At 37.8% G+C, this 12,148-nt stretch overlaps 1 protein-coding gene across 1 annotated transcript; it reads right to left on the bottom strand.

The window, feature by feature from the left end:
* Nucleotides 1–390: 390 nt before the first annotated feature.
* Nucleotides 391–12,034, bottom strand: LOC104386984 (general transcription factor IIH subunit 2). Its single transcript, XM_009995667.1, has 15 exons — nucleotides 11,979–12,034; nucleotides 11,810–11,887; nucleotides 11,099–11,135; nucleotides 9,736–9,822; nucleotides 8,843–8,893; nucleotides 8,299–8,353; nucleotides 7,536–7,641; nucleotides 6,431–6,521; nucleotides 6,178–6,265; nucleotides 5,505–5,612; nucleotides 4,250–4,313; nucleotides 3,285–3,388; nucleotides 1,191–1,293; nucleotides 933–972; nucleotides 391–510 (listed from the first exon to the last, which is right to left on the bottom strand). The coding sequence occupies exons 1-15, from the start codon at nucleotides 12,032–12,034 to the stop codon at nucleotides 391–393; spliced, it is 1,188 nt and encodes a 395-aa protein (XP_009993969.1).
* Nucleotides 12,035–12,148: the final 114 nt, after the last annotated feature.

Below are 12,148 nucleotides of genomic sequence, written 5' to 3'. Positions count from 1 at the left end.
ACCTAGAGCTTATAACAGTAGATATAGTGTCAGGGCTTTTTTTTTTTTTTTAACAAATAATGAAACAGATGAATCGTATTATCGTACAAACCAGTTTTACCACTTTCACATTTACAAATATACATGTTGTTCATGAAAACATTAAAAAAAAAAAGCCAAGAGCTTTTCAGACAAGAAGAAAATAAATCGGATACAGATAATTCAAGAATATATTAGCAGTAAGAAAATCATTCATACATTAAGTAAAAATTAATGTTTGCTCCCAAGCCAGTGCTCCTCCTTCTGTAACCATCTACATCCTTCTTGTTTCGAGGTGCCTCAGTGAATGTTATGGCTAAATAAAAATTGATTTATCCAAGAACGACATAGATACAATTTCTAGAAACTCCATCATCCAGATTCGGGAGTCGTTTGCTTGTGAATACATCCAGGACAGCAGTGCAGAGAATCATGAACAAACAAATCGCATTCCACGCAAAATGCATTCTGACACACTTTACATATGTAAACCTGTGTGGAAAACACATAAAATTAAGACAAACTAGAAAAAAAATCAACACAATCATAGCACTACAGTAGGGCAACAGTTACGTCATCAAGACAGTGTAAATAGACTATATTAGGAACATCACAGAAACACAATTAAATTGAAGTTTCTAACAGCAAGTATGTCCAAAGGGCTGGGCTTGAGTCATTGTAGATGCTTTCAAATGGCTAAGAGCTGAAGCCTTTTTTGCAACTCCGGAAATTCCCTTCCCACACATACAGACTTTGCAGTCTAAAAAAGATGTGACTATGAAACAAAGAACTCTAGTTAAGAATGAGATAAACTTCCACAAATATTTTTCTGGTCTTTAGAAGACTATACTAAGGGATCACCTCTGCTTCTAACACCCCTCAATGCAAATTCCAATGCAGTCCAACATACTTACGTTTTGATCTTTCATTTCTCCCTGGCAGCCTTGACAATACCTAAAAGCAAAATTGCGTGTTTTAACTGAAAAAAGACTGTAAAATGGTGTTTAAAAAACCTACATATTACTAAATATTTCTTATTGCCAGAGATGCCAAAAAATGCCCCAACATTCAATAGTGTCTCCAGCAGCAAAGATGCTGCTGCCATCTATTTTGTGACAAAAAATATAAAAGGTTGAGAAACACACTCATTATCACAAATATGATCTGCATACCGTTCCCCTTGATACTCTTCCAGAGGCACTTCCTGAAAGGCATCCAAAGGAAACAAGTGATGGTAAGACCGAGCCAGGTGAGGCGCAGACACTAATGTAAGACCTGAAATTAAAGAGACATCAAAATTCTTACAAGAGAGGACTTACACAAAAGCTTTTCTGTATTAAACAAAGCAAAAAGAAAAAGAGATTCTTTAATTACTCAGTGGTTCAGAGTTTTTCAGAAATACAAATATAAAATGATTTGTTCATTAGCTTCCATAACCCAAACTTGTAATCCTTTCCAGAATTAAATACACATATAAATTGAAGAACAAATTGCCCAAATTACTAATTAAAGGTTTAGACATTCTTTAGAAGTACTGTAAAGTTAGCAAGTTTTTCATCCCCATGCCATAAACAAAAGGCAGTTTCAGAAGAATCTTCCAATTAAACCTAAATCCACAACTCCTTTGACGACGACTGATCTGCTGCTTCACATCACCAGTCACAGTGGTTCCCAACAACAAGCCTGCTGTAACCCTGCAGAAGCCACTCCATAGCCCTGTTTCACCTCAAACAGTTCTGCTGGTTTGGGCTGGGATAGAGATTATTTTCTTCATAGTAGCTGGTATGGGACTGTGTTTTGGATTTGTGCTGAAAACACTGTTGACAACACAGGGATGTTTGCATTATTGTTAAGCAGTGCTCACACAGAGACAAGGCATTTTTTGCCTCTCACACCATCCCAGCAGTGTCACAGGCTGAGGAGGCACAGGAAGTCGGGAGGGGACACAGCGGGGACAGCTGATGCCAAATGATCACAGGGGTACTCCAGACCATATGATGTTGTACTGAGCAATAAAAGCTGGGGCAAGAAGGCAGAAAGAGGGAAGGACATTCAGAGTTACAGCCTTTTCTCAGTTACCTGAGAAAAATCAAGTAACATGATAGAGCCTTGCTTTCCTGGAGATGGCTGCTGATGGGAAGCAGTGAATGAATCCCTTACGTAGCTTATCTTGTGCGCGTGGCTTTTGCTCTACCTATTAAAGAGTCTTTATCTCAACCCACCTTTTCTCACTTTTACATTTCCAATTCTCTCTCTCATCCCACCACGGTGGGTGAGAGGAGTAAGAGGCTGGGTATACAACTGGCTCTGTGGGACTTGTTTGCCAGCTGGGGTTAAACCATAACAACTGGTTACTATCAGCTGGGGCATGGATTGGCACTAACTTCACTGCTCACTCACATGCTGTGTAAACTCCTGAGCGATTGCTCTGTGGACAGCTGCACCCCTGGAAAATCTGTTGCTGATACACAGGGCTTCTCCAGTAACACTGTTAACTTGCTGACACTAAACACAAGCTGATAGGAAAATCTTGACATGAAACTAGGACAAGGTGACCTAAAACTAGAAATATTTCATCCTCTTGCCAAATACACACATCTTGATAACACCTATCATGTTTTAGTCATATGCATGTAGAAGCTAACAAGATAAAATCTGTTGCTCATTCAACATTAATTAAAAAAAAAAAAAGAAAAGCTAATCCTCCCTCATGTACCCATTATGGCCAAAGAGGAGGAGGGGCGGTGTGGAGAGGAGAGAGGGAGGTACCATTGGTTGCACTGGCCCTTATTGTTTGCAAGACTGAAGGGCTTATATTTACATCTCTATATCCTTATGTGTCACCCAGCTCTCAGGTTCAACTTTGAAACCTTTAGTTCAGACTCAGAGAGGGGTATTTCTGTGCTGTTACTCCAAAACACTCTTTATCTTCATGGCCTTGCACTGAGGAATCTGAAACACTGGTGTGCCTGTTGAATTAGAATTCTTGAGGAAGTTAATATAATTCATATGTGAATTGCCCTTCTTCCCCCTTTGCTTTAGAGCTTTTAGTCTGTAACATTACACTAGGGAATATGATACAGCCCTACTGTTACTGGTATTGTCCTGACAGTCCCTTGTATGAAGCTGACACCCCAGGACATAGAAACGCAGGCTTCTTAAAGCAGACATAGGTTTTAATTTCTAAGTATAGTTGAATGTTTCCACTCCTGAACTCTGTTACCATTAAGTCCTAATTCATCTGCCCACATTTTCTTGCTACTTACCACAGACTTTGCATTCCACAGGAAGTTCACAGTATTTGGCTCTGCACTGGGGACAGAAATATCCACCCAGTGTAAGACCTGGCTCACTGTTGTTTTCCAAATGCCTGGAGTAGAGAGACAATATAGGACCTAAGAGATGACACCATAATACTACATAACTACAAATATTACATATTCTCACAACAAATTGCCTTAAAAGTTTCAGTAGCTTTCACGCAACAGCTCCACGTGTGTGGAAAACCACTGATAGGGTGAGGTATCAGTAACCACATTTTCCTACAGAAATTAAACAAAGACCAAATTTTCCCAGGCTAGGGAGCCAATACATCTTTAAAAATAAAATTATGAAAGTAACAGCTTTAGTATTTATACTTACACACAAACAAATATTCTGTACTGACTTTAAGATGCACATTAGTACTTATTCTTATTAGTACTTATTCTTTCAAACAGCAGACACTTTCTTCTTCTGAAAATTCAGACTCCCTTATTATCCCTAAAAGCTATTATTCTTTTAAGTGAGAAGAGCACGGGCACATTAAGCTAATGAGGCCTTGTTTGAAACTTCCCTTTAAAATTTCACTAGCACATAGATTGAAAAGACTTTGTTCCAGATTATACTCTTCATCCTTGCCATTATCTTTATGGTGATAAGAATACTTGAATCCAGAAATGCAAGTAGAATTGGTATTAATTACTTTAATACCTTTTAGCACCCTTGTATTCTTATTGCTGCACAACACAACTGAAAGCCATTTGCTACCTTAAAATTGCTAAATGTAAATTTTAAAAAGCATATTTAACAGAGATAACTATAGCAACATACTGGTGTGCAAATGAAAATAAAATTTCTACCGAGAATTTGCAAGACATTACTATTTCTTCATGTTATTTTGCAATACTTTAACTGACAAACAGATTTCCTAAATATGACCTACTATCGAATTCTAATCAACTATACTTACGCCATGCTGAAGGATGGCTTTGCATCTTGATCAGACAGAGAAGCAATAGTATGCTGAGGAAAACCTGAAAAGAAAAACATCCCGTATTCCCTTTTTGAACATGCAAGCCATCTTTCCATTTCCTACTTCAATTGAGAATATTAAAGATTAAGGCCTACCTCTTGTTTTGGTTTTGTGGTGGGTATTTTTTGTTGTTACAGGAGAAATAATACACTGTTACTAGGCATCAAAATCTTCTGAAAGGTCTCTTATCTACATCCACCAACAAATCCCTCACTGTACTTCACCAGCTGAAAAAAAGTCCTTTAGTAGACTTCATATCGACTGAAGCTTCCTGGAACCCCATTCATGAAGAACAGCTAAATATAAAATTAAGTGCAATGCCAGAAAAGCAGAAAGAGCACTACATGAATGTGCACTTGAATAATGGTTTCTGGTTAATGAGAAAATATGTACACATGTAGACACCAAGCATATATTCACCTTCCAAGTGCCGTACATGACAGATATGAGTATTGCACTTCACAGAGACTGAACAGATATCACTCCTTCTACCACTTATTTTTTACAGGTCATGTCAAGTAGGTAGTTAATTTTTTGACTGCTACTCAGGATTTACCTATAACAAGTACATCTCTTCAATACTTAGATCTACATGTAAAAATGCAGAGCTTCTTGTTTGTGAAAATGGGTGGATCAAAGTGAGAAGTCAGTGCTTTACCTCATGGCATTAGAGTTCCTATTCCGGTTTAACTCCAGGCTTAAATTTATTGAGAAACACATCAGGAGAAGAAAAGGTAACTAATTCATTTTTTGAAAGAACACAACAGTGCTCCTAACAAACATATACTACATGGCCAAACAGATAGCTGTCACAGTCAGTTAAGCTTATAATAGTTGCTTTCTGCAGGGAAAAATCCTGAGGAATAAACAAAATAGTTTTTCATTCTTCATTTCTAAGTATGACATTTATACTAGTTACTGCACAAGCAGTATCATTCCACTTCATTGTTTCCAACTGCAGTTGAGTAATTTGTCTTATTTTAATTCTTAGATTTATTTAAGTGGACTTCAGGAACATCAAGAAAATTGATACCTATTTGGCAAAATAAAAGTTAAAACAAAGAAAAACAACTGTGTAATGTCTTCATTATACTTCTAACTATTTGCATGGCTCTAGCACATCAGATGCAAAGACAGAAAAAGCCAAGGGTGGTAAATCCTGCAGTAGGAATTCTGCAAAACCATATCCTACCCATCCGAATGAGGGAGCACTCAGAACTTGAACTGGCAGGTGGAGGACTAACATGATGCATCAGCAGCTCCTTATAATGACTTTCATCTAAAATAACGTGGTATGTTCCTGTCACAAAGAAAGAAAATGCCTTACTCTCAGATAATGAGCAGATAAGAACACAAACACATCCCCCAAATGACAGAAAACAACTGAAGTAAAAGAAAAATATTTAGCCAACCCTGTTCCTAAAAAAGTCCTGTTAATGCTTCTGAAAATGACAAGTTTTAAAATTAGTAACACCACTATATTTAATTATATATAAACGTCCACAGCTTTTTCTCTATTATTACTCTGCAGTAATGGTATTGTAAGAGGTATAGTAATTGATATTAACTTTAATGTAACATGTTAATATCAATTTAATTAAGTTCCACATCACATAGCTTTATATGTGGAACACTAGCTTTTACAATACAAGTATTTCTTCTGTCAAGAAATGCAGCTACCAGCTAATAATAATTTCATGAAATACTGTGTATTTTGTAGCTTTGGGAAGCCTAGATTTTTCCAGCACAACAGAATATTCATCCTTAAATACTGAAATGCATTACGGAAAATATGACAAATTAGCCACTTAATTTTGATTTTCAACTTGTATTAACAGTGTAGCTACTGAACTTCAGATACATACCACCCGTTTCTCGGGCAAGTACTGTACAGACTCGAACTTCAGCACTCAGGCCAATGACAGATACTCTGATCTTGACTGCTTTTAAACACTTTAAATGGAAAAAGAAAGCACACTCAAATTGATATGCAGAAAAGAAAACAGTAAAAAGGTTCATAGTTTTAAATTCAAATTAATTGGCAACAACACTGCAACTGTATGTTTTTAGTCCAACAGCTTGGATGTTCAAGGTTGTAGTTAAACTGCACTTCTGTACCTTAATGAGATCATAGATGTTGGCTGGATCACATGTTGTCAGACTGCTGAAGACTACCAAAACCTCTCTGCTTGTATGTCCTGGCATGTGCCTAAAGAAAGAATAGAATTAATTTTCTTCAGTAAACTAAGCTACTTGTATGCTAAAGTTTCCAAGGACTTTTAACGTACTAAAGTCAGAGCATGACATGACATGAAGCCCCCTACAAATTATAAACAACTGTAGTTAAGATCCTTCTCTGAGCACCAGAATTTCACCTTCCAAAAGCCAAACCTTTCCATTACCTAAAATACAGTATTTGGTTGTGTAGCTGCTACATGATTGTTTGCTCTAATGCTTAAGTTAACCCTATACCTTATTTGTTCAAGTAAAATTCACCTCCAAACCAGCAACACTGCACCTAGTCTTCCTGACTTATTAAAATAAAAATTTCTAGTAAGCTTATAGGTATAAATCCATTACTTTTAGCTACTGGCTTTTAGTTCTTGATGGAAAACTCTCTTCCAACTAGTAATTAAAATAACTGCTATGACACTGACTGCTAGTTTTGTTCTGTCAGTGTTTCTAGCTATAATTTTTTGTTAAAACATTCTTCCACAAATGTTTATCCATCTCATTACCTCACACAGCAAAAAAGTTTTTATACATCTATCCTACCTAAAACTTTACCTTTCTAAAGTGTGCCTAAGTATGCCAAAACCATCACCAGATTACTGTGATTCAGGGCTGTTTCTTTTCACTTATCGTTATTAACTCCTAATACTGCCCTCTATTGTACATTAGCCCTTAGTAAAAATAACTGCAGGGTCTTTCATCACTGTATTCATATACAACATGAAATAATCCACTTTGTTGTAACATATTCTTGCTTTTTATAAGCAGCACACCTCTAAACAGAAGCACCTTGTGTTAGAAAATTAACTTCTGCGCTACTAACATCTTAACAGTCTAAGAGGACATGAAGCAGCCTTTTAAAGACTCAAGTCAGCATGATGCAATGTTAGCCTGTAAAAAATACTGTCTCTACCCCTCAAAAAATTCACAATCAGCATTATACTATTTATGGAACATAAAGAAAACAAAAAACCTCCATGTATATACTAACTTTAAAGTCTGCATGGCCAAATTTAGTGAATTATACAGCGATGGCTCCCCACTGCAGTTCATATCCACTGCTTTCTTCAGAGCAGTTATGTGCTTTTTTGAGTTACCTGTAAGTGAAAAAAACAATTCACCTGAAGTAACAAGATAAAAGAATGTAAATATTTAAATTATATATTTGATGAAGGATACCTGTGCAGCAACAGTTTTCAAACTGACTCGTAACTCTATGTTTCTCACCCGACACTGACCTCTTGATCAGAATGCAGAAAACAGTAAAACAATATAGTAATAGAAAGACATTTGCTAAAAAGGCACTCAATTATTAGGCAGGAAGAGTTTAGTTTCCTCTTTCACCCTCACAGTACTGTCAAGGACTGGCTGGTCCTCAAAGTCCTCAATAAAGTTACTCCAGTTTTACAGGCGAGTAAAGAGAAAAAAAAAGTAAGACTTCATCTTTATAGCTACACAGCTTGTAGTGAGAGCAGGCAGGAACCTTCTAAACATCAGATCAAATCTCACAGAACACAAGAGATGTCGTAAGACACGAAATTAACGTGGCCAAGACTTGATCACAAACAAGCATGTGATGACAATTGTAGATCAAAACAGATCAAAATAAAGACTCTGGCTGCAGATAAATTGCAATAACTTCTCTTTAAGTTAATGCATCTTCATTTTCAGCAGTGTAATCCAGGTAGAAAGTATAATTCCAGTGCAAGAAATGAAAATATCTCCGATTTAACAAAAATATACTACCTCCCTACCTGAGAGTTCTGTCATTTTTTCAGCTCTTTTATTCTTGGTTACAATTAAGCCAATCTGCAGAAGGGAGAAGAAAAATAATAATAATTTTTTAAAAAGGTAAAACTTTTCTTAGCAAGTTTAAAAGTAAGTTGATTTACATTTTGCTGTAATTTACCCAATACTTCTACAGGAATCAGGATTACCTAACAACACAAATTTTCTTGTAAGTGTAACAACAGCAGCATAACACCATGCACTGGTTAACATACATTCCTGTATCTTCTGTACTTTTGCCACAAGGTACAGAAATAAATCTTCTAAAATTCTAAACACCTAAACATGAATATAATCTAGTCTTCTGGGTTAGAATTTATGTTCAGGAAAAAGGGAATAGATGGGTTCTTATTTTCATTAATTCAGGTAGAAACAAGAATTTCATGAGACTAAGGAGGAAGTGATGGGAAGGAACACATCAAATGAAAACAGTTTACTAGATAGTGTTAAAACTAAAAGTAACTTTAAAAATAATTTTCAGTTACTTGTTTCTTGCATGATTGTACATACCTGACTAATAGGATTTTGGTCAAAGTACTCTTCAACAAAATATTCCAGTAACTATAAAGAAAAATTAAGACTGTTAAAAACTAAATACAGTTTTATTCCACACAGATGAAATAGGTGGTACTCACAAAACATTCAGTATAAAAAAAAAAAGGGGGGGGAAAAGGGAGAAGCTGCCCTCCCCTTCCATTCTCCTTTCACTCAATCTCTTCCATCCCTCTCCTTCCTTCATTACATGTTATCGATGGAATGTAGATTTCAGAAATCAGCCACCCCTTATCTAATTGACTTCATATGATACAGTTCTAGGTTATTGTTGGTTGAAATGGAAGTTCACAATACACCAAAAAGCACTCATCTGTACAAAATCATCAAAACCCAGGATCTCATTGCTTAGTATTGTTAGAGAAGACCATACAGTACAAAATGTACAGTTCAAGTCCTCCACAGTCTGAAGCAACAATGCAGTTCAACTCCTGCCTAACATCTGCTCAAACCAGAATTCATCAAAACACAACTTTAAGAAAAAAAAATAAAATCAAGATGTGTAATGAAAGCATGTTTAATCTTCTTTCATCCTGGATCATGGGGAATGCTTCAGCTGAACTTCCACAGACTTTTCATAATATGCCTTTTTCCCAAATACGTCCTTACAAAGTGTTTTTACTGCACAGCAGTACTTGTGCAAGGCACACTAATATCACACAGATCTTACTGTTAAAAAAGACAAAAAAGGAAAAATACAGACTAGCAACAGAAACAAGGCAAAAAAACTAGGGATGAGATGAGATGATGAGGTTATGCATGTAGTCACAGGAGGCTACCACTCTTTTAAATGCAAAACAAAACATAGAAACAGTGGATTAATGAGAGAAAACCTTTGAATGCAGAAATACCTTCAAAGTGCAAGTAAGTCTATTTGGTTTTAAGTCTTGATCCTCCATGGTTCTTGATCCATCAACAACCACATAGAGGTGACGCATCTGCATTTCCACCAGAAGTGATTATCACTTACAGAACAAGATATTTAAATTAACTGTTCATTATACCATTTTCTTAAAAAAGCAATCAATTTCTCTCTCAAATGGGCAAAATTCAGTATACCAAGCTATGCAATCAACAGCAAATGAAAAAGTAATGCATTTTTTCCACTTTGCGTGCAAAATAAAGAGAATACTTGAAAAACACACTGTTCTTTTCCTCTTGTGATATGCCGCAAAATATACATAGTTTGAACCATTATCTCTTAGTCTAAAAAGCTCAGTGTTGTATCAAGTAATGATGTTAGTTACAACTCCTTAAAATTATGCCCATTTTTCAGATGAAGAAAAGTTGACAGTTCAGGAGTGTGTGATGATCCTGCTGTTGCAGAACACACCCTGACACAGCAAACGTTCCAAACCTCCACCTCTGGACACTCGCACCCACACTGCCAAGGTCAGTTGTTTGATGGACAATGTAAGCTTTGGGCTTATCCTGGTTTGAGCCAGGATGAAGCCACTTTTCCTTTTACTGATTTTTGTTCCTTCAGTGAGCTCTCTTTTAACTAGTAGCAGAGTGTCCCAGCCTGGAACGATGACAAATGTTGGAATGTTTTTCTAACTGCTGGGTCTTCAAGGTCGCACCTTTACTCTGCCAACTCAGACACCACAGGGAGATCTGTGACCCCCCCTGTAGGAGGCTGAGTTAGACAGACAGCAAAACTGGCCAGAGATATTCCATTCCATAGATCTACGTAAGCTCAGAGATCACAGAAGAAACTTCCTTCCTGCTGCTTCTCCCCTTCCACCCATGGCTGGTGTCCAGGGAGGACTCCATCCATCCATCACTATCAACGCCCAGGCTGGAGCTCTCCTGACCCTCATCACTCCCTGTTTTCTCCAGTAGCTCTGGGACATTTCAGGACTGTTCGCAGCTCAGGACATGCTGTGGGAGTTGCTGGAGGAAGGGGGAGGCAATAGGGCATTCACACACTCCTGAATACATTTGTATATAATTGTATATATGTTCTTTATCATTAGTGTTTAATTAAAGCTGTGTAGTTTAGTTCTCAATCTTGTAAAGTCTCTCATTCTCTCTATCTCCTTCCCTACTGGGGTCGGGGGGGAGGGGATTGAGAGTGTTGTTTTAGATTCTGAGTCAAACAGTGACAGGTCTCAAGCACATGAAGGCAGCAAAAGGGTATTTCAGACTAGGCACAGCATCTCTATTCAAGTAGTTTTGGACTGAGGATAGAAAAGGGTTAAGACATTAACCTACCATTCCAAGTCGAACCTGCCCATGGTGTTCATAGAGTCTAATAAAACACAAAAGGATTTAAGTAAGACGCAAGTGAATGAATGGGTCCTAATACAGAGGTCCAAACAAATCCAGTACTTGACATCTGGCAAATACGAAGCAGTAACAAACCACAGACACTTACACTGAAAAAAAGGCAATTCAGCTACAGAGAGATGCTATGTGCTTCAGAAAACAAACAAACAAAAACTACTTAATAATCCCAGGTTTAATCTTTAAAATTTCATCCAAATTTGTCTGCATTTAAACATAATAGGAAATAAACCTAGATTTTATCCAGCAATTTTTATGACAATTTGAAACACTAATCTGGTGCCATGCTACCAAAACCCAGCTTGAAGCATGACTTTTAAAAGGTTGAAGGACTTTTCCCTAAGCAGTCCAAATGGCAATGCCAGTGCTTTGCACCCAGACCAAAACCTCTCCTCTTTTGCTAGCAGACAGGGGGGCTATCTAGCCTGCATACATTCAGCCTTAAAATCAGAGATAAAAACAACTGTTACTGTTTTGTAGGAGGAGGCAAGAAGGGGGCAGCTGGAGCCCTGAAGGGGCAGGGACACAAGAACACAGGGCAGGCTCGCCGACAGTTAGAGGACCTAGTTTCTGAATGGTTAAGTACTTGTAACTGACCAAGCCAGTACTACTAGCAGGTTCGCAGCAACACATTAATACCTTTTCCTCTTCGCCTTGAACAGAATGTCCTCAATAGTCGCTTTCAGAGATCCGGTTTCATCTTCTTTGAGAATTTCCCTGGGGCAAAGCAGACGGTTGTTGAGCGGAGGGGGTAGGATTTTTATCGCCTTTCATCAGCAGGGAGGAAAAAAAAAAAAGGAACGCTTACCATGTTCTTTCGTAGCCTCCTTCCCAGCGCTTGGTCCGCTCGGGTTCCTCATCCATTCTCGGGGCTGGAGCCGGGGCAGGACCGAGGGAGCAGGAGCCGGGCAGGGCCGGAGGAGCAGGGCTGGAGGAGCAGGGATAGGAGCCGGGCAGGGCCGGAGGAGCAGGGACAGG

This window comes from Chaetura pelagica, unplaced genomic scaffold (assembly GCF_000747805.2).
Source record: "Chaetura pelagica isolate M959 unplaced genomic scaffold, ChaPel_1.0 scaffold2364, whole genome shotgun sequence".
NCBI classification, from domain to species: Eukaryota; Metazoa; Chordata; class Aves; order Apodiformes; family Apodidae; genus Chaetura; species Chaetura pelagica.
This window is presented reverse-complemented; position numbering and strand designations above follow the sequence as displayed.

Excerpts from the sequence above, each read along its gene's own strand:
- LOC104386984 (XM_009995667.1), bottom strand. The coding sequence starts at position 12,034 with ATGGATGAGGAACCCGAGCGGACCAAGCGCTGGGAAGGAGGCTACGAA. Across the intron at positions 6,266-6,430 it reads ACATCTATGATCTCATTAAG|TGTTTAAAAGCAGTCAAGAT; the intron begins GTACAGAAGTGC and ends TTCCATTTAAAG. Across the intron at positions 3,389-4,249 it reads AAGCCATCCTTCAGCATGGC|GCATTTGGAAAACAACAGTG; the intron begins GTAAGTATAGTT and ends TCTCTACTCCAG.